A 22,847-nucleotide genomic window follows, 5' to 3' on the forward strand; every position below is an offset into this window, starting at 1 on the left:
TTTGGAAGGCCCACTCAATGGTCCCTGCGCTTGGCCTAGAGGCTTCTGAGAGTCTGCAGAATTGAATTTGCATCTTCATCTCCTTCCTTTCCACTCCTCCTCTTAATCACCCCCACCCCCAACTACACCAGCAGCCCTCTCTGCGGGCTCTCATCCCCTACATCCAACTAGAGTCTAAATTCCACAGATTCTCTAAGTCTCTCTCCATTCGCGTCTCAGTCCTTCTTTCATCCTAAGCGTTCTGGCCCTGTCTACATTATGAGAAGTGCCTCTAAGATCTCCCATCTAAATCTAACTTCACCCCACCAGCCACCTGCTCTGCCTGGCTCAGTCTTCTCCACAGCTCCTTCTAAGCCAGTTCAAGACCCAGTTTGGAACCATGTCTTTAGAGAAATATTCCTTGACTCTCTCCAGCATGCCCTTCCTTCTGTGAGATGATGCTTCTCTGTGCTGCCATGGTCTTCAAGTATGTCATATGGCGGCGATGTGGTCGCGATGTGTGTGTCTCATTCTCACTGAGTGTAGAGGTCTTTGGGGACAGGGTTGCTGTCTCACTTACCTTTATCTTCCTAGCCACAGGCAGCTTCTCTGAGAGATCTACAGACAAGGAAGGGACAGATATTAATCCACGTACTCTTTAGGCAGATCTGAAAGTCTTTTGCTTATTACTGTAACAGAGTGTTTAGTATTAAATTTTGACTGCAATTTTTGTAAATTTGCATGGTGGAAAATAAATCCATGGAGATGTGAATCAGTTCTTAAATAAAATTAGCTTTGTGTCCAAAGGTAGGACGATTATTGCCTAATCTGCATTTCCATCCATGTTGGCAGAGGGTGTCTTCCCTTCTGTTGATAAGAGCCGGCACCTTAATTGCATGGTGCTGTCAAAAGTGGACTCTGTGTTGGACTTTGGCTTGAGGCTCAGGAGACTGGCATCAACACTAAGGAATGAACTGGCTGACAGGAGGGGTTCCACTTCTCTTTCCTGTCTCTTGTCCCTCAGGAATGGTCACTTTCTGGGGGTAGGTTATTCGGGACCCTACGCCAGCACTCAATCTAAAGGCAGTTATTCTTCCTTGTAGTTTTCACTGATATGTTTCTTTCTCACTAGCATGGATTCCGATCTTATTACAGCTGTGGTCTCACTTGAGCCAGTCACTTAAATCTCCCTAGACATCGTCTTTAAGGTTTTTTTGGCTTACTAGGACTTTGCAAGCTCCAATGTTGTTCTTCGGTTGTATGATTTTAGGTCCCTATTGGGTATTCATTCACCTACCTATTGTGTATTCTGGTCTCCAGTCCACCCTGCCCGCCCCTAGCATCTCCCTCTTCCTTTCTCTTTCTTCTCTATGTATCTCTCTTTCTCTCTTCCTTTCCTTCTCTCCTTTCTTTCTCCCTATGTAGTGATCTCTCTCTCTCTCTCTCTCTCTCTCTCTCTCTCTCTCTCTCTCTCTCTCTCTCTCTCTCTCTCTCTCTCTCTCTCACACACACACACACACACACACACACATCTACCTGTCCCAGAAAGCATCTGTGAGCCCACCCTAAACTCAGCTGCTAAAGTCAAGTAAGATTTCACACAGACAAACTACTGTGCTAGAGGAGGGGTCTTTTAAAACTGCAGTGTTCAACAGGTCCAGGCTGTTCTTGTGACCTATGGCAGCCAGCAGGGAGAGTGAGGAGGCAAGGCACCCATTAAAAACACTGTGCTAATTAAGTGTCCACAGTCGTGGGGCACTACTCCTGTTTCTGGATTAGCTGTTAGATTGTCATTAGTCGAGAATACAAGTAGTTACGTTACTGGCTTGTGTTTCCACATCATTTGCTGTTGACAAAGCACTTAAAGTGAAATCATTGTAAGTAAACTAAGACCTCTCCTGACTTGATTTGCCCACGTCAGGCGCACATGGACAGTCGAGGTCCACACTGCGTTTGGAGATGTACAGGGGAAGGGTTTGCGGGGAGGTGAGGAAGCAAATCAGGGCTGTTAAAAGTAGAAGAGGAAAAGTGGCCTGTGACGATCTATACAGAGAGACAGCAAGTGCTGAAGGCCAGGGTGCAGCTTGCGGGTGGGCAGGAGGGAGCGCCTTGGGGGCTTTTGCCCGCTCCCAGTTCGGGATTCCCCCCACAGCGCCAGGTCCCGACCCGAGAGCCATTGCCCTGCGCTCTGCCAGTGTGGGTTCGGACAGGGTTAAGGCCATCACCTGCAGTCGAAGTGCGACCCAGATGGGAAGTAGGAAGTGCGGCGCCGAGCTTCCTGTATAAATAAACGCTCTGGCTGCTGCGCCCCAAGCTGCTGGCTGGTTCTGCAAGGTTCCTGCCTGTCAAGACAAGGAGGCGGAGAGGGACTCCTCCTCTTCCCGAGCTGTAGGTCTGGGCGTGGAGTCCTGTGGCAATCCTGCAAAAGTGTAAAGCTGTCAGCCAGGCGGAGAACACAGGGAGAGTGGAGAGAATGAGAGAGCCCCTCCTCCTCGGTGTGCCAGCTGCCCCGGCTGGCCCAGGCTGGATCTGCTAGAGAGAATCCAGCAGCCCGAAGACCTCAGCCCCAGCCAGGTATGTCTAGAAGGGGTGCGTGTGCACAGGATGCAGGCGGTGCAAGCCAGGGAGGCTGCTACCTTAAGAGGGACGGGACCGAGGTTACCAGGCGATTTTCGCTAGATTCCATTTCCAGGGCTTAAGCCATGCAGAACTGCATGCATTCTGAGCGTCTCAAACACCTGTTAACTTTAAAAAAAAAAAAAAAGTGCCTTTGAAAAGGTCAAAACAAATTAGTTTCATTTCTAATAAAATGGTCTTTACAGAATGTACCATAAAATGCATATTGGACCAGTCTTCTGGTGTGTTTTGAGTAGAGACTGACAGTTGGCATTGCCTTGGCTGTCTACCTTCTGTTATTTGTAAATGCACGGGAGTATGTTGACACACAGAGCTATGAATAATGTCACATTAACTGCGGATTCTGGGCTATACATTAGAGTGATTATTTTTGTCAGATGATTGCTGATACAAGAGAGAGGCTCTGTGGTGTTTTCAAGTTGGTGTTAAAATGAAACCGATCCTGTTTTCACAGAGGAAAGGTGTCTTGGCCAGCCCATCCCAGAGCCCCTTTTCTGATTAGTTTCAGGGATTCCGCTGTCAATCCTCAGGATGCACCTCCCCATTACACTCCGGCCTCTCAGAGTACGGTTCTCTTTGCTTTCTGCGCCAGGTACCTTACAGAATGTGAACTGGAAGTCTTGACAGGACTCTCAGGGTCCTACTTAGGCGTTTCTGACTGTTGATTTGAACATGGGGAGGTGTGAACCAAAGGATAATGTCTTCAGCATTTCCGAAGAGGCGGATGAGGGGTGTCTCTGCCCAGAAGCAAAATAAATGAACTTTGAGATGACTCAGGTTTTAGGGTGTGGGTAACAGGCAGGAGGAGCCCAGCCAGTCTTCACTGGGTTGCTGGCAGTTAAAATATCGGCTGCAGCTTTCTCCGAGTGAGCCTTTTGGTCTCTGCTTCCATTCACATCTGATTCCTTGTTGGCTCCCTCCTCCTCACCCGGTCTTTGTAAAGCTCACTCTTTTCCCATGGGCATTAGATCCTTAAGTATTTCTCAAACTACCTTGAAGAGAAAGAGAGGGAGAGAAAAGGGAAGAAGTCCAAAGCAGGTCCACAAAGGCACTTGCAGATAGCTGTACTGAGAAGTCCAAGGCTATCAGCAGTTCAGCTGCCTCCTGTCCTTGGGTACCTTGTGTTGGCATTTTATGGTTTGGAAGGGGCATTGAGTTGGAAGTGGTGGAGAGGGGGAAGAGGAGAGAGAGAGGAGAATAAGAGAGAGGGGAGAAAGGAAAGGAGAGAGAGAGAGAGAGAGAGAGAGAGAGAGAGAGAGAGAGAGAGAGAGAGAGAATTCTGTTTCCAAAGTACCTTCTAAGAGCCTCTCTGGATGAGTGAAAAATAACAAGATTAACATGCGCGGTGGATGCAAAAAAAGATGTCAAGTCGCAGAATTGGCTCTTTATTTAAAATAAACAGTAAGAAAACTTGACCTAAAATCTCCCAGGCCAGTCACCCGAGATAACTCAGGCCTGCACTATCGTGCTGGAAGGCAGGCTTGAGTGTGGTCAAACACCAACCATTTACCCAAGGTTTGACAAATATTTACAGTCATTGATGCCAAATATCTTTGTGCTGAGCGCCGAAGAGAAGAATATTCTCAGCATTCAAAAGCCCCATTCTCATGAATGGGTCTCAGTTCACTGGCAGTTTTAAAGCCATCATCCAGATTTATAAACTAGGTCAGTGTAAGACATGTCTTTTTAAAATAATCAGTTTCGGGATCTCAGATTATAAAACTTTTTCTTTCTTTCTTTCTTTCTTTCTTTCTTTCTTTCTTTCTTTCTTTCTTTCTTTCCTTGTGGCCAAATTGTACAAGCACAGGGAAAAGTATGCTCTCTCTAGAAAGAAACAAGTTTATTTTATTGCCCAGCAAGATGATTTAGCTTCCTGGAAAACATCTTTCTTTTTCAACAGTGTGAATGCTTTTAATCAGAAAAAAAATGTATTTGAAATTTCTTTCTGGAAAAAATTGTTTCAATATTTGAGAAGCCTAGGGACATTTAGATGCTCTGGGAATTGTTTTTCTGAAGTTCCTGCCAGTCCAGCTGCCTGTGTCTCCCCTGGCTTTGGCATGGCATCGTGCCCCCTTAGGTGAGATCCTCGGTGTTTAACATCTCCAGTTTGAGACAGCAGTCGGGAATCATGCCACCCTCAGAGGCTGGTGCAAGAGCAAAGTCCATACTGTTCTGGGGAACTGACTCTTGTCTGTGCAGCTGGTTATTCTGGGTGTCGAGGGTACCAGGCTGTCACACAAGTCACGTCTGGCACTTTAAGGCGTGGTTATCTGAAGCTGTTGCTCCTCAGTCTAGAGACATTTCTTCTAGAGATATCTGCCTTCATGTGTAGGAAGATGCTCCTTAGTTATGCTAACTGGCCAGTATCTTTGCTTTTGATTCATTAGAAGTGAATGTGGATGAGAAGCAGGCCTTTAATATATAGCCATAAAATTTGTTTGCTGTTGAGTTCTCTGGGAGACGCTGGGGACTTAAAGATGTGTAAGGTGGTGTGGCCTTTGTCATGGAGGAATTGTTGTTAGCTTGGAAGTGAGTTTGGGAGTGAGCTTAATTTATGTTGTTTCGCCAGAATGTGGAAGCCATTTTGATGTTTTTCACTTGGTTCACATGCTCTTTGTTGTTTGTTTTTGATACTGTTTTCCTGGTGTCGTTGAGTGTTATGTAAGGAGAGAGCTATGATTGTGCCTGCATTTGTTTATCTCACTTGGGCTGACTTTTGCAGTGCAGAGGTTTAAACCCAAGGCCTCACATATGATAGTTTGGTTCTCTACCCCTGAGCTACACCCACAGCCTTGAGCATTTATCTAAAACTTTTTTTTTTAAGTGATGCATTACATTGATTGGTGGACTGTGTGTATGGAGGTCAAAGGACAGCTTTCAGGACCTTTCACCTCATGGGTTCTGGGGATCGAACTCCCGTAGCCAGAATTCCTAGTATGTGTCTTTACAGCCAAGTTCTCTCACTGGCCTATTTTATAAATGTTTTAATTTATTTTCACCTGTAGGTGAGTGTTAGTGTTGGACTAACATTTTTTTCCCAATTGAATTTGGCATTTGCTATTAACTAGTCATGGAGTAGTTCTAAAGCTGATGTATCACACTGCACTAGTTACTACACACAGAAAACTTGGGGAAGCGGGAATAGGAAAGATGGCTGAATGGCTAAGAAGATGTAGGACCCAGGCTTGGTCCCTGGTACCCACATGGCAGCTCACACGTGGTCTGCAACTCCAGTTTGCAGATCGGATGCCATCTTTTGGCTTCTGTGGGCATCAGTCAAGCATGTGGTATAGACACCTACATGCCGACAACAGCCACGCACATAATAAAATAAATAAGTCTGAAAAACAAAGCAAGCACAGCAGAAAACTACACTTCAGAGAATAAAAGAAACCAGCACTCCTCCAGCATGGGATGAACAGCTTCTTGTGTGCAATTGGATTCTTTCTTCCTTTCTTCTTATTAAAATACCTAATCTATTTGATGGACATAGCCCTATGTGAGTTGGGGTGCACCATGTATGTGCAGGTGCCCCTAGAGGGCAGGGGGTATCAGATACTCCGGAGCTGGAGTTACAGACGGCTGTGAGTCACCTACTGTGGATTCTGGGAACTGATCCAGGGTCCTTTGCAAGAGCAGTAAGGACTTGTAATTGCTGAGCCATCTCTCTGGTCACTAGTTTCCTTAAGTAAAAACCAGTCAAATCAAGCGTGTTCAGAGCAGGAGGTCCCATGGCTAGTCAGATTGATTAGGAACATGCTTTGGAAGGTTGATGTCCCTGAAGTCATGAGTTTGAATTGGCCCCTTCAGTCAGCTTGTTCCTTGAGCCGGGAAGATAATTCACGCCTCTCTTCCATGGACATGTGGCTGTGACCACAAACCCACAAGTTTTCTTATATGTGATTATGTGACGTCATCTGCTGAGACTCTCCTCAACTAGTCCAAACGTAGGGTCTGGGTTTTGTCACCTTAACTTCCCAACGCCTAACAAGTATGTCATTTGGTTCTTTATGGCATTATGGGTCCTGGTTACAAGATTATTTGGGAAAGGCATGCAAAAATACATGCCCTGTGCCTTCTTCTGTGGATGAGGTAAGCAAATACACTTCCAAGCTGGTCTCCTGAGAATTTGTGTCTAATTAAAATGTCTGTGGAAGCTCACAACTTTTACAGGAGGAGATAATATTTACATATGCTTTTATTCATTTGGAGAGAAGTCTTTTGGTTTAGATGTTCATACTTTGGCTGTTGTTTCCTTGTAAAGTCCTAGTCCTCCTGAGTCTTGTCCTGTAGGGCTTTCTGCACACAGTCTCCTCGATCCGTTGAATACATTATTATCCAACCTGCCTGTCAGAGGCATTTCTTCCTGCTTTAGGGCTTTGTTGTTATGCCAAGCGACAGGAAGAAAATTATCCAGTGGGGTGGGACGGATAATTGTGGGAGGTGAGAGAAGCAATGATTAAAGAAAGGGGTGGGCAGGACATGGTGGCAGCGAGGAGGGAGCTGCTACCCTGGCGAATGCAGAATCCTGGCCAAGAACAGTGAGTTGCGGGACTCTTCTCCACTCCTACCTTCTTTGATAAGTTTGCATTGTTAGGAAAGCTGGAATGGGTTTCTACTTCTTGGGCATCACCCTGCAGTATAAAGAGAACATGGGGCAAAGACAAGAAAAAGGAATTGAGTTTTTTAGAAAAGGGAACAGCATTCTGTAAAGGATAAAACTAGACATCCCAGATGCACTATTTTCAGGGAGGTTTCAAAGTTAGCATCTCATGATAAATTCTTTTTGGTCATGTTCATATATCTCTTCTAGTATTTATTTTGTAGAGAGAACATTTTTAAAGTTAGATTTCATTAAAATAGTTTTCTGGACTTTATTCATAAGTGAATTTTAAACAGCAAGCATATCCTTTTTTTTTTTTTTTTTTTTTTTTTTTTAAAAAAATAGTCCTTGCTGAGATTTAAGACACCCTTCCTGGGACTGGGGATGTAGCTCAGTGGGTGGAATGCTAGCCTAGTTGCATGAATCCCTGGTTCAGTCCTCACCACCACATAAAACCAGGCATGGTGGTGTTTTCATATAATCCTTGCACTCAGGAGGTAGGTGCAGCAGAAAGATAAGGTTCAAGGCCATCCTGGGCTCCGTGTGACCCTGCTCCCTCCCCAAAGATGCTCGCATTCTTCCTTCCTTGCCTTTTTTCTTCCTTTCCACCCCCCAAAAAAGATGACAGCCATAGAGTTCTGCCTAGCTAATGACATTTCCATCCATGGCCTACTTACTGTGCATGTCATGGTGGTTCCATTGATTATAATGAAGCGAGCTTATTCCTCTTGCCCAGTGACTACCACAGTAAGTTCCTTATATATTGTGACAATTCTTGTGTAAACAAAGGCGCTGGAATGACTGTTGCATAGCAGTACAGGCCACACAATTATATACAATGTGCCATAGTTGATGATACTATGCAACAGTGTTATTGATCTGTATTGTATTTTGTGTTCTTATTATTTGAGTCTATTACCACACCCTCTGTGAGGAGTCAGGCGCATTTCACAGGTAGCAGCCTCTCTCATCTTGTGTTCACCATGTCTCTTGTTACAGCAAGAGGCCCGGCTGAGTGACTGACCCACATCCTCTAGGTTTGTGACGTGCCCTGTGGTGCTCACACAATGACCATATCTCTCCGGTTGTTAAGCAATGTGTGACTGAGCTCACACAGAGGTGCCATTCTCAGAAGGTTGTGGTCTGCAAGCCACAAAGTGGTGATCTTATTTCTAGCCTCTAAACTGTTGAGACAAAGTCTTCAGACCAAGGAGCTGTGGACTTCGGTTTCTTGTCTTTGTCTCTCCATTTCTCTCGATGAAGCCATGAGATTGGGGAGAGGAGAGAAGCCCCTGTTCATGGCACAGCGAGAAACCACACTTCTCAACCCTTCTGCCTCGAGGCTGAGGGGATGGGTATTAGTCCCACTGCTGATTCCAGTGAAGATTCTCCAATCCCTGTCATCAGTGACGACAAAGTCTATTATGAGGGACACTTTGTTTGCAATCCCTGGCCTTGAGCACTGTTCCCTTTGAGGCAGTTGCAAAGATATGAACTAGGCTCCAGAAGTTGTGTTTCTCCGAGTGCTAGTGGGTCTGCTTGTGGTCCATCTGTTCTGGCTGTCACGGGGCATGCAGGAGGACTGTTACTGATGAGACTGATATGCACAGGTCTGTCTTGTCCCTGAATGATCAGAACACTGGTCAGAGAGCCAAGTAGGAAAGGGAAGCATGCTGGCTACTGTGGAGGGCTGCCAGGAGCCCTTCCTCCCTGAGCTCCTTCACTGCCCTTGCTGTTACTCTAGCCCCACCCCCGGGAAACGCACCTGCCTTCCATTCACCCCTGGGTTTAGAGGACAGCTTCAGCAAATGGCTAATAGCAACAGTTTGCTAGCCTTAGCCAGTACCATTGAACCCACCAACAGGCCCTATTAAAAACACGAGCCAGTAACCAAATAAACCACCTCGCTAGGCAGCAGCACAAAGGCCAACAGAGTACAGTTAACCTCAGCATCCTCAGGGTCCAGATCTGTGGATTTGACCATGAATCAAAAGTGGAGCTTTTGACTCAGAAAGTGGGGCTGACTGGGAAGCTGGCTCAGCAGTTAAGAGCAGTCATTGCAGGTGGTAATCATGCACACCTTTAATCCCAGCACTTGGGAGGCAGAGGCAGGAGGATCTCTGTGAGTTCAAGGCCAGCCTGGTCTACAGAGCGAGTTCCAGGACAGCTAGGGCTACACAGAGAAACCCTGTCTACACACACACACACACACACACACACACACACACACACACACACACACACACACACCAGTCATTGCTCTTGCAGAGGACCAGAGTTCGGTTCCCAGCATCTAAATCAGGAAGACCCCCTGTAACTCTAGCTCCAAGGGATCCGATGCCATCTTCTGGCTCTGATGGGCACCTCCACACACATGATACACACACATCCATATACACTCCTAAGAATGAGAAGATAAAACAGCTTTGAAAAGATGTTCAGAACAGGCTGGCAAAATGGCTCAGCTGATAAAGACTAGTACTACTGCCAAGCCTGGCTGCATGAGTTTGATCCCTGGGGCCTACATGGTGGAAAACGCTACCACCTGTGAGTTGCCCTCTAGCTTCACGTGTGTACTGCGGCATGCCTGTCCTCTCCTTCCCTTGAGAAATAAATCTAAAAAAAAAAAAAAAAAAAGAAATCCGAAAATAGTTGCACATGTACTGAACTTATACAGATTTTTTTCTTGTCAATATTTCCTAAATGGTACAATATAATGGTTATCCACATGTCCTTCCTATTGTATTAGATACTACGTAAGGCATTCAGGAGGATATACACTGGTCAAGTGCACTATCATGCCGTTTTATATAAGGGACAGGAGCACCTATGAGTTTTGGCATCTGAGGAGAGGGTGTTCTGAACCAAGTGAATACCAAGGGCCAGCCACACGAATTTTCACGCTTGTGCTTAGCCAGTATTGGAAGAGACTTCTTAATGAGGCAGAGGCGAGAACTTGGGGTTGTCGCTGTTCTCCATTCTACTGGCTCTACCAGGGTAGAGACAGCCCAAGTCTCTTCCCTTCACACAGACTGGCACTTGAACTGCACTGCCCCCTGGGAGCTCCCTCCTGGAGCTGTGTCTCCAGTCCCCTCATGGACAGCCTGGAGTCTTTCAAGGTCATGTCAACACTGTGAGAGCAGTCCTCCTCTTCTGCTTGGTCTTTGTCCTCAGGTCACTGTAGCATAGCTAGGAATTGAGACACACTGGACCTTTACTGAAATTCTGATTCGTCAGTAATACCCAGCTGATTTGCTTTGCTCAGTCTCTTTAATTGTGCTCTGTCCATTTTCTCTAAATGTTTTGCAAGGTGCTAAGACAATATAGAGAAATTCCCAAATGACTATATTAGTACCTTGGTCAAATGCTTTTCCTTACAATTAGATTATCTTGCATACAGACACACACACACAGACACTCACACACACATACAGATACACACACACACACACACACACACACACACACGATAACTGCTTTGATTCTGGGTAGTCAAACAGGCACATGCTCCATCAGTTAAAAATACTCCGAATGTTGGCTCTCACCACCCTCGGGTTTCGGGAGCAGATTGCTTTTTCAGGCCTCCAGCAGAATATGAAAATTCTTTATGCATCCCGTGCTTCCAGCCCAGCTTCTCAAGTATTCCTTTCTTTGGCAAGCCTAACGAAAACAGGCGAGGGAAGCGACTTTCCTGCCCTTCCCTATCAGACAGCACTTGTTTCTCATAACAAACGTTTTATGGTGCAAGAGTCACTTGGAGCAGATAGAGGGTTCTCCGTTCCTGGGAATTCTGTACAAAACAGAGTGGCCAGAGCAGCCTTCCTTCCTCCCAGGATCTGGCCGCTGAGCTAGGTATATGTAAACAAGTGGAACCTGCCACAAGCCTTTGAAAGTTGAAACCTGAAGGCAGCTGCCAGAATTCTCTTCTTTCCAACATGCCCTAGTACTCTCTGCCAAAATTCTTTCTCAAGAGTTCTGGACACCCAATGAGAGGCACAGTTACATTTGGAATAACTGTAAAAGTAATTATAATTGTTACCTTGCAAGTGGTAGGGTGGGTAAATCAAGTCGCTTTCTTATCTGAGATTAAGAGTGTGAGGTATGAGACAGAACAAGCCACACAAGCCGGGAGGAGGCCCATCCCAGGGAACTGGAAGGCTTAAAGCCTGAAGGGGGGCGGGTGTGCATTGCCGGTGGGCCTACACACAGGACTGGTGGATGAGAGGGAAGGGGAGATCTGGGAGCGTTTCTATAGCTAAACACTATGACCAAAAGCAGCAGGAGAGGAGAGGGCTTATTTCTCTTTACCTCTCTCAGATCACACCATCACTGAGGGAAGATGGAGGCAGGGACTGATGCAGAGGCCCTGGAGGGATGCTGCTTGCTGGCTTTCTCACCATAGCTTGTTCAGTCTGCTTTCTTATAGAACCCAGCCAAGGGGTGGCACTTCCCACAGTGGGCTGGGTACTCCCACACCAATCATTAATCAAGAAAATGCCCCGCAAGATTGCCCATAGGCCAGTCTGGTGAGGACACTTTCTAAATTGAGGTTCCCTCTCCTCAGATGAATCTAGCATGTGTCAAGCTGACAGAGTGAGCTAGGGCAGACGGTGCCCTTAGTTCTCCTGTGGGTCTTCCCTCCAAGCTTTCTGAGACTTGCTAGGTAGTTAGGGTGGGAGGCTGAGGTTCTGCCAGTGGTTTCATGTGATAAAGGAGGGTGAATCTCTAGATGCAAGAAACACTAGCAAACTTTGTAGGCATTCGTAGCCCCTCTAGGGTGGGAATCCCACCAGAGGATTCATGTTAAGGTCCTATTTACTGTTTTAAAAAATTCAATTTCCAACAAATTAATGGTGGAAGTATTTCTCGTTTGAGAACTGTCCGCCTTCCTGTCTGTCTGTCTGTCTGTCTGTCTGTCTGTCTGTCTATCTATCTATCTATCTATCTATCGCATGCTCTGTGTCATTCAGTTTTGAAAACACTCATTGTTGGTTTTACCCGTAGACAAAAGCTAAAGGCTGGTTATCAGTCTGTTTCTGGGGTAATCTCAGGCTTCTGTGATAGAGCGTGGGAGGCTGGGAGAGATCAAGGAAGGACTGGCCCTGGATCTCCCTCTAGGGACAAGCTCTAACTTCTCTATTCTCTCTTCTGCAGTGGTAGGTTGTCATTTTGTTTTTATTAAATTCTATTGCTGCTTGAAAATGTTTAAAATCTATCACTTTAGGGAATTGGTGTTAATTGTACAAAGGAAAATAATCACCTCTTCCTGAAGAATTGCTTTGGATTAATTCAGACCTCCACGGAATAAAATGTGTCGCTTCCTTTCTTTGTCTCGCCCAGTCACAAGTGTGCCTTAAAACGTGTCTCTGAAATATGAAAGAGTTCTATGTTTTAAATATTTTATATATAAATATCTTTTACTTTTGGATCTTTTTATAACTTTGGTTTCATTGCCTATAGGCATGTAACTCACAACCGAAGGCATAAAGTCATGGCTATGACTAGAGGCGTGTTTAGATTTCAGTAGATCTTGTTTAATACACTTGATAGTTCGGCCTTGATGACATGAATATGAGCTAACAATATGAATATGTTCTGCCTTAACAACATGAATATTCGTAACAATATGAATATAGTGGTGCATACCTTTAATTCCAGCACTTGGGAGGCAGAGGCAGGTGGATCTCTGTGAATTTGAGGCCAGTCTGGTCTGCATAGATTTCCAACACAGTCAAGGCTATATAGAGAGATGGTGTCTTAAACAAAAACAAACCACAAGTATATCTTAGATACCTAGGAATACATTAACAATTTGTCCCATAGAGCCAGTGAGATGGCTCCGCAGTTAGAAGCACTTCCAGTGAAGGCCTTACAACACGGGTTGGTTCCTATAACTCACAGCTCAATCCCTGAAACTTACTTTGGAAGGAGAGAACCAACTCCCTCAAGTTGTCCTCTAACCTCCAGATGTGTGCCCTGGCACACACATGCCCACATTCACATACACATACTTCACACATGCACACTAATCGTAAAAATAATCGTTTTTAAATTCCCCCATATAAAGTTTCCTTCTCAAAAGCAATATCAGGCAAGGGCATAAGAAAGTGAGAAATGGCCAGATGTGAAGAACAGCATTGGTTCTTCACAGTAGCCTCCTCTAACTGGCATCTTAAATTCTTATTTATCTATTCCGTTTGTTTTGACATGTGATCTCACTATATCGCCCAGGCTGACTTTGAACTAAAGATTCTACTGTCTCTGCCTGAGGTCTGGGATCACAGATGTGTGCCACCATGACTGGCTCCAGTTGACTCTGTTGAGATCTGGGGTGGTTCGGAGTTGTGGCAGTTCCTGTTGCTTTATTCAGCATTTGTTTACTGGTTGTATTCAGATGAGAAGAAGACACATCTGGCGGAAAATTGGTGGGACTCTGAGAGTGGTGCACCGGGAAGTTTTAGTCAGATGACCAAGTGATTATCTAGCCATAGACTAGAAAGAGGTGACATCATTCATTCATTTTTTTTCTTTCGTACATGATGCTAAGTGGAAGTCTGACATCTCAATGTCTCAAACTTGTTTTATGCATTAATTGATTTTAATTTGCTCTTGGATGATAGAAATTGTTCGTGGAGTGAGAACACTGAGTCTTGAGCTTTATTGGGCCTTTGCCCAGGAATAGCATGCCTTCCATATTGGAAACTAATCATTGGTTAGTTTTCTCTTTATTTTGAAAGTCATCTATTGCTACTCAGTTTATTAGGGTTAGCAGCTGTTGACTCTTTCTTGTTGGTGAGCAAAAATCTTATTGGCTTCCTACTTTTCTATCACCTCCAATTTTTTCTTTCATTCTTGTTTTAGTGTTCTTGTATTTTTATATAATTCATAAAGCTCATCCTGATGGTTCCATCAATGAAGAACCGTATATATAGTGATGGTCCCATAAGATATTAATATAGTTGAAAATTCCCATCCCACAGTGATATCTATAGCTCTTATAATATTGTAACTTAATGCATTTCCCATATTTGTGTGACACTGGTATAAACCTATAGCATTACCAATCGTAAACAGCATATACAATTACTCATAGTGAAAAATGATTGATTAATGATAACAAGAAACTATGTTAATAGCTTATGTATTTATCCCACTGTATCTTTTATTAGTATTTTAGTGTGTGCTTCTGGCATGTAAAACTTTTGTTTTTGTTTTTGCAAGACAGTCTGGGTTAGTAGCAGCCTCACATTTGCTATATTCATTGTGTTTCTCAATTGGATTGTTCTATTGTTCTTCTGTTTGGTACACACTGTTCATTCATCTGTTGATGTGTGCTTGGCTTGATTTCCCTTCTGGCAGTCATGACTAATACCTCTGTGAATAGTATTAATAATGCAGAGAGGTAGAAATATCTCTTTAAGACCCTGATTGCGGATCTTTTGGGAACACCTACCCCAAAATGGAATTGCTGGATCACATGATAATTTCTTCCTAGTGTTTTTGATGATGGAACCCAGGGCCTTATACATCCTAGACAAGTGCTGTGCCACGGAGCTACAGCTCAACCTATTTGATAATTCTTGAGCTTTTTTTTTTTTTTTTGAGAGATATCCGATTTGTAAGTATTTTTGGAGCCAGTTGAATTGACTGTAGTGTTTGTAGTGATGTACCATATTAGTTACTTCTCTTACTATGATAGAATACCATGGCCAGAAGCAGCTTAGGGAAGAGAGATTTTATTTTGGCTAATGGTTCTGGAGGGTTAGAGTTCATAATGGCCAGAATGGCATGGCTGCAGGTTGCCAGAGCAGGGAGCTTGCTGCTCACAGTTCCTTGACACCCCAGGAAAGAGAGAACTAGAAATGGGGTGGGGCTATCAATTCTCAATGCCTACACTTTCTCCCACAAGGCCCCACCTTCTAAAGGTTTCATAACTTCCTTAACAGGGCCACCAACTGGGGACCAGGTGTTGAGATACATGAGTCTGTGGGGGACATTTCTCACTCAAATCACCTCATGTGCCTCCCAAATGACATGTTTGCTTATGGTACTAATATTCTGTCTTCTGTCCCAGCTTATTGATGATGCACAGTGTGATATTTTAAGATAGTATTCACACACACACAAGGGGTAAATCAAGATCACTAATGCGATCATTACCTCTCATGCTTATTTCTGTTAATCCTGGTGAGACTCATTTAAAATCTGCTCTCAGGAATTGCCAAGTGCCTAATGCCAGTGTTATTATTAGCTGGAGTCACTGTGTTGCCCTATTGTTCTCCAAAACTTACTCATCCTGTCCACATGGAATTGTGCACTCAACCAGCATCCCCGCATCCCTTCTCCTCCTGTCTAGTGATCACTCAACTCCCACAGCTAGCTTACATGATATGAATCAAGACAGAGAAGTGAGGTCAGCTTAAATATCAGGGCTTGGGGAAGTCCTTGCCAAGGTCAGGAGTACTCCGTCCCACGGTTCTCAGAAATGCATCAACTATACTTTTAGAACTCATCGAGGATGAGGAATGAGGATTTGCTCAACCCGACCCCCAAAAACATGTGTTTAATATTAGCTGTATGGGTGGGATAACACTTCTTCCTTTGGGTTTTTCTGTAGGGATAGAGGAGACTGAAGACAGGCTGATGGACTCCATCGACGGCCTCCAGTGTCTAACCATGACTGCTGAAAACCCTACTTCCGCAGACCTGACTCCTGTCCCCATTGTCACTTGCAAGCTCTGCTTGTGCGAACAGCCTCTGGACAAAGTGACCATGCTCCAAGAATGCCAATGCATCTTCTGTACTTCTGTAAGTTTTCCTTAATGTTCCCGCCATAGAAAAGTCCACGAAAAATTATGGGAAAAATTTTGAAAGCTACAGGATCCATTTCTGTGGCATATGTGGCTTATGATTTCTAACAGTGGCAAAGTTATAGTCATGAAGTAGTAATGAAAATAACTTTATGGTTGGGGGTCACCACAACATGAGAAACTATTAAAGGCTCACAGCATTAGGAAGACTGAGAATGGCTGTTATAATCCATCGGAAAGGTTCACAAAACTAGCACCAAGCAGAGTAAACAGGAGAGTTATGGAAGACAGGGAGACAGGTCTTGGAAGGAAAACAGAGTCCAGTAGAGGGGGGATGGGTCTAGGGAAGACACTGAGTTTTAGAGGGTTAGGAGTCACACTGGTCTCAGCATCTCAGGGTGACCATTTTCCTTTGGTCTTGCTTGGATTCTGAACCCATCTGTTGGAAATAATGGCGTCTGTCTTGCATACTTTGGTCTCTTCCCACTCCTTGGAAACCGTGAATCGGAAGCAACATTTAGTGCAAACCAGGATGGAAATTTTCCTCTGAGGATGCCTGGTGTTTAAGAGCAGAGATTCAGTTTTTGCTATGAGAGTTCATAGTGCAGAATTCAAGCTTGTGTGTCAATGCTGGGGAAAGAATATGGAGCCAAAGGCTGCATTTCATCCTTACAAGAAGCTAATGTTGACACATTGTTGTTTCAATAGATTCTAGCTTCTAATTAAAACCAGCGCCACTGTTTCTCATTTCTTCAGCAATTTGTGAGTTGGCATTTGAACAATTACATTATTCTGTCAACTAGATTCATACTTCCTTATTGTTACAGAGGGCTCAGGAGCAGAAAGTCAAATGGCTTGATATTTTTGGTACTCTCCGTTTTCTGGACGTTGTTTTGTGCCTGTCAACATTAACCTTCGCTGCTCTCTTGTTGCCTGTGGTCTTCTAAAGCAGTAAGCTGAGCACGTGGGAAGGCATTAGTGTCTGTGAATCTGCAGTTAGAGTCAGACTTGCCTGGAGTACTACTTGAACATTTTTTTTAGTGTTAGAGATTTATTCTTCATTTTATCCAAAATGTGATTTAAAAAAAAGTTTGTTGAGAGGCTGGAGAGATGACTCAGTAGGTAAAAGCCCTTGCTGCTTTTTGCAAAGGACTCGAGTTCAGTTCCCAGCCTTTGCCACTTTTTTTAAGTTTATGTGTATGAGTGTATTTCCTTCATGTATATCTGTGTAGCACATGTGCATGCAGTGCTCACGGCTGTCAGAAGAGGGCATCAAATTCCCTGGAACTGGAGTAACCTACAGTTATGAGTTGCCATGTGGGTGCCGAGACTTGAACCAGGGTCCTCATGAAGAGCAGCCAGTGCTCTTAACCACCGAGTCCTCTCTCTAGCCTTTGACACGTTTTAACTTATTGATTTGCCCACAACAGGTGCTTTGTAGACTCCTTAGACTGTCCAATGTAGGTAATTCTGGCTCTAAATGACATCAGAGACCAGAGGGCAGCGCACATCACTGCCACTAAACCACCCCTTGGTGGTCTACTTGTGGAGGTGGTTTCCTCGGTTGAACTCCATGCTTGGCTTTAATGTGGAGAAGATGTAGCAACGGTCTGAGAGCTGGCTGAGAGGATGGGAGTGCCGCCCGCGGAGTCAGAGGTCGCTGGTTCCAGTCCCGGCTGTGTGTGTGTGTGTGTGTGTGTGTGTGTGTGTGTGTAATTAATCGGAAAAAAAATGTGGAGAAGGTGTAGCAGAAAGCAAGGGAAGTTGAGGATACAGATGTGGGCACAGTCCTCACTCATCTGGATGAAGGCTTTAGGTACACTGTGGAGTTATGGTGTCAGAGTGGTAGATATATTGGGATTATAGTGAGAGAAACTGTGTAATTATTTCTGGTGCCCTGAAGGCTAAATATCTCAGGAAGGCTGTATGTAAATCAATAATAGGCAGAATGCAGAGATTTTTCTCTCCTTTTTTCTTTTCTTTGTTTCATTTGTCAGTGCAAATAATGGAAACATGAAAATTCGAGCTTCACTTCTGTCTTATTTAGGATTTCTGTTGCTGTGAAGAGGCACCATGACCACAGCAACTCTTATAAAGGGAAGTATTTAATTGAGGTTTTCTCACAGTTCAGAGGTTTAGTCCATTATTATCACGGTGTGGAGCACACAGGCAGACAGTGCTGGAGAAGGAACTGAGAGTTCTACATCCAGATCAGCAGGCAGCAGGAACAGTGACCCTGGGCTTGGCTCAAGCTTTTGAAACCTCAGAGCCCACCCTTGAGGACTCACTTCCTCTAACAAGGCCACCCTGACTCCCACAAGTCTACACTTCCTAATAGTGCCACTCCCTATGAGTCTTTGGGGGTCATTGTCGTTCAAACCACCATACCTTCTCTGGATCTCTTCTTTCCTTTTTTGAGGTAGGGCCTTGCTGTGTAGCCTTGGGTAGCACAACAAACACTTGGTGTAAATCCCAGGTTGCTCTTGAACAGTCTTCCCGCCTCAGCCTCCCAAGGACTAAGTGCAGCCTCAGCCGCCACACCTGACCCACTGATAGCTCCCGCAGCTGCTCTTTCAGATCATTCTGGACCATTGAAGTCGAGGGGAAAAAATGACAAGAGTGGTTTTCAAAGTCGTGAAAATCGTGGGTTTGCCTCTCGCGGGCAGGCCTTGCCTCGCCTCGCCTCGCCTCGCCTCGCCTCTGGTTTGCCTTGGACACGGCTTCTGCCGGCCATGAATGGAGGATAATGAGAGCACAGTTGCGGCTTGTTTTTATAACCTAGATAATTTCACCTGGAAAGAGTTGGTATGTTGGGCATGGCCTATTTACCTTCCAGATTAAAGACAGGATGTGTGGTGCGAAAAGAAAGTAGAGTCCAACCATATTCCTGCCCTTTCCATTACCCGTCCTTGGCTCCGGGTAGTTAGAATTCTTTTACTATTCATTTCTTGCAGCCAAATGGATTTTCCAATGTTTAAAAAGTGAGAAGAAGCAAGACTTTTTTTTTTTTTTTTTAAATCCAGCCCTTCTTTCCTTCAGGTCCTGTTGGGTGACCTTTAAGAAAAGCCCCCAGATGCTCTGGGAGACATTTATAGCTCAGGAAGAACTGCCTATGTGTGTGTTCCTATGTGCACACACGGTTAGTAACTGAAGTGAAGCTGAGAACCTGCAGTTCTTTTTTCCTTGGGTTCTAAATGGTACCTTTATCAGGAAAGTGAAGACATTTTCCTACCCCACCTCCCTTGAGATACACACAGCAGAGCTGTGGTGAAGAGCCCAGATCCAGGAGGAGCCAGACACAGTCAGGCTTTGGCTTCCAGTGGTGTAAGACTTGAGGCACGGGCAAGCCATTTATCTTCGGCTTCTGAGCCAGAGGAGTTGACAATGCCCGTCTTGGGGTAGAAGTTCATCGGTTGAGAACCCCAGTAAAAAGGCTCTCTCACTTCCAACTCTGGAGTGAGCTAGCATCACTCTATCACTACTGCTCCTTCCCCACAGTCCACTCTGCATCGAGCCTTTCCATCTTTTAAAACTGTCCCCGAGCAAGGGATGCTGGTAAAGATGTGAGTTTGATGTCTTCCTCTTCCTCACTAGCCATTTACCAGAAGGTGGAGAAATGTGCACTGTGACTTACGACTATTTTAAAACCCAAATCCCAAAAGTAGATCAGGAGTCACCAACAACAAAGTAAAACAAAACAAAGAACCAACTTTTTTTTTTAAAGGGAATGGCAGTAAAATAAAATATAGTAAGATATTTTAATGAGGAAAAATAAAAACAAATCTTATCCTCATGTTTCTATCTAAAGACACTCAAGATTAGTTTTTCCCCTGTCCACCCCTCCTAACTGCAACTTTATGAATAAAGGCCATCTTAAAGATTTAAGAAAAAAAGTTTATACTTTTTTTTAAATGATTAAGGAATCAGGTCAACAAAAAAAGCAAGCACTTTTCTCATACTAAACAAGCTAATATTTCACTGCAGTGTTACAGTATATACAGAATATAGACAATATACAGAGATTTGCAAAGCAAGCACTTGGTTCAACAAAAAAGTAAGTACTTTCCTCATACCAAACAAGCTAATATTTCACTGCAGTGTTACAGTATATACAGAATATAGACAAAATACAGAGATTTGCAAAGCAAGCACTTGGTTTGGAAAAGGCAAAAAAAAAATTGTGATATTCGCATTGAGTACAACGATTCTAAAAATGACTGTAAGGCTGAAACGGCAACTCTAAAGGTAGACCCATGCCCACACCTTTGGCAGATCTACACGATTCAGATGGAATTTTCCCAAGCTGCCATGGTTTTGTTTCTTTGTTGTTTTGGTTTGGTTTTTGATGGTGAAAGAGCACAGTCGTTTGAAGTCACTTTTACCTAGACCTCGCTGGAGCTGCAGAAATCAAGGAGGCGTCTTACTTCAGGGCAGTGTCCCCGAGCCCCTTTCTGTCTGTCTTCCAGTCACATTCCCTGCAGCTTTTCCCTGAAGCGTTGGCGTTGTCCTCCTATCCTGATCCCCATATCTTTGATTGATGTTGGATGGACAGATGCTTTCTGTCACTCTATTTCTCTGTAGCCTCTGAGTCTAGGATATATGAGGTGATAAGGCTTTGTTTATGCTTTTTCCTGGCTTGCCTTTTGAGCAGTCAGCCATCAGTCAAATGACTTTAACTTTGTCTTGTAAAATGACCTCAGTGCACTCTGTTTGTATCTCTTTTATTGGTTATGTGGCGGCTTTTTTATCCACCAGTTAAATCACAGGCCTAAAATGCCAGTTTTGGTGCTGTTTTCCCACTGACAACTGGGCTCCTGCCAGGTCAGGTGGCATCTGAGGGATGCGAATGAATAGGAACAGCATGAGAAATAGTTTAGAGATGACTCAAGAAGGCGCTGGCTTCCTGGACCCATGATCTCATCCAGGCCCTGTGCTCACTAGTCACTAACTCAAGGTAAGTAGTAAAAAATGTGTCAAGAGAAGAAGAGAAGCCTCTTAATGGCCTAGGATTGGAAGATAGCTTAGGTTGCCGGGTCCCTCACCCCAAGGAAGAAGCCCTTTTCCTGGAAGCCTGTGTGGTTTGTCACTTAAGAGAATGGGCCTCAAGTCTTGCTTGGATTTAATTCAATAAGTATTTACCGTATCAGGAATAATTCTGACATGGTTAGACTATAATGGTGAATAATTGCATGAAAGCCTGCTTTTCAAATAGCCCAAGTTTGAGCGCATGGTAAAAAGTGCTGTGTGAATATAGACACCGGATAAGGTGTGAGCTTTAAAGACACAAAGGAGGACAAGCGAGCTGGTGAGTGCCATGGGGATGGAGTTCTGCATTATTCTAGGGAAAGTCTCACTGGGAGGGTATTATTGGAGTGGAAACCTAAAAGAAACGAGGCATGAGCCATCAAAATACCTAGAAGAAGGGGGAGGCAGTTTAGAGTTTTAGGCTGAGCTGTACTTGGTGGGTTCTGAGGCAAAAGGAGGCTAATGTGGATGTCAAACATTTATATGGTGCACATATAAGTATATGCGCAGGCACGTGTGTGTGTGGGGGTGTGTGTGTGTGTCTGTGTTTGTGAGGAGGACATGGTAGTCCCAGTGAGAGAACAGGAAACGATCAGTGTCTCAGAGGGAGGGATGGGAGGAAGAGAGAGAGAGAGACACAGACAGACAGAGACAGACAGACAGACAGACAAAGACAGAGACAGAGACAGAGAGTGCTTTCTGAAGAAAGGGGGCCACATACTTTGCCTAGCCTCCTGACGGCAGCCTACCTGTCTCTTTCCTGACCACCACTCTGTGAGCAAACTCCCAGGGACTGAGCTGCCTCTCTTGCCTAGCCTGCATCAAAACTTCTAGAGGTGTGAGCGGAGACATGCCCTTCCTCCCTTGAGTAGTCATTGCTGGGCATTTTGTCACAGCACCGTGCAGCGTAGTGAGCCCAGAGTGCCAACAGAATAACCCACGCCAGCAGTCAGTGGCTTAGACCAGCTGCTTACGTCTCAGAGCCACACACGTCTTCATTCTTTTTTGTGATCATACGAGAACAATCATAAGTCATCTCAGAAGACCATGGCAAATGGTGTAGCAGGTAACCTAGATAAAGCACTTAACACAGACCTGGGCAACAGCTAGCAGTGTGCTCCTCCTGGCTTTAGTTCTATTTGACTGAGAAACTTTTAAGGCTGGGATGCATCCACTGTCCTAACCTAATTGAACCATTTTATTTATATTGGTTGAAATCTGTTTTCTGAATACAATTTATTCTAAATGTTAAGTCTACACACTAAAACCAAACTGCTTGAACTCTAGTTTGGCTGTTGGTAGTTGAATACGACCCCTGCTCTCTGGCTTTCTGTTATCGGAGTGAAGGTTGTTTGTGTCCTGGATTAAATCACTGTTCGAATCCCCCCGTCAGTGCCAATCCTTGGTAGCAAGCAGTGGGGGAGACTTCCTGGGTTAGTTTCTGACAGTGACTGGGGCCTAACTCTGCTCCTGATCTCATCAGTAACTACTCTGTGACTTAATTCATATCCCCACATCCTTCCTTAGGTGGTGGGTTGCTTTGGTTTCTTACTTTGTAGCAATTCGTAAGATTTTTTTTCTCATAATTTCTTTTCTGTTTCCTTCTCTTCTCTCTTTTTCTTTAAAACAAACACACCCCCTCACCCCCAAAATCCAGGATCTCATCATGTAGCCCAGGATGGCCACAAACTTGTTATTCTCCTGTCTCAGCCTCCTAAATGCTGAACATATAAGGGTGTGCCATGATACCAGGTTTAATTTCCTTCGATTTCTTTAAACTTAGATCCCCGGCC

General features: G+C 44.5%; 1 protein-coding gene across 3 annotated transcripts in view; it reads left to right on the forward strand.

Moving 5' to 3' along the window:
* Positions 1-22,847, forward strand: part of Rnf144b (ring finger protein 144B) — a 139,139-nt gene that overhangs the window by 72,736 nt on the left and 43,556 nt on the right. The window contains exons 1-2 of one of the 3 annotated variants that reach the window (XM_057787840.1): positions 2,294-2,553; positions 15,837-16,027. In XM_057787840.1, coding sequence (XP_057643823.1) covers positions 15,863-16,027 — 165 coding nt within the window. In that variant the 5' untranslated portion in view covers positions 2,294-2,553; positions 15,837-15,862. Of the gene's footprint in view, positions 1-2,293; positions 2,554-15,836; positions 16,028-22,847 lie in introns of those variants that run through there. The other 2 variants (XM_057787838.1, XM_057787839.1) reach the window with 2 other exon arrangements.

The sequence above is a fragment of the Chionomys nivalis genome, chromosome 13 (genome assembly GCF_950005125.1).
Source record: "Chionomys nivalis chromosome 13, mChiNiv1.1, whole genome shotgun sequence".
Taxonomy (NCBI): domain Eukaryota; kingdom Metazoa; phylum Chordata; class Mammalia; order Rodentia; family Cricetidae; genus Chionomys; species Chionomys nivalis.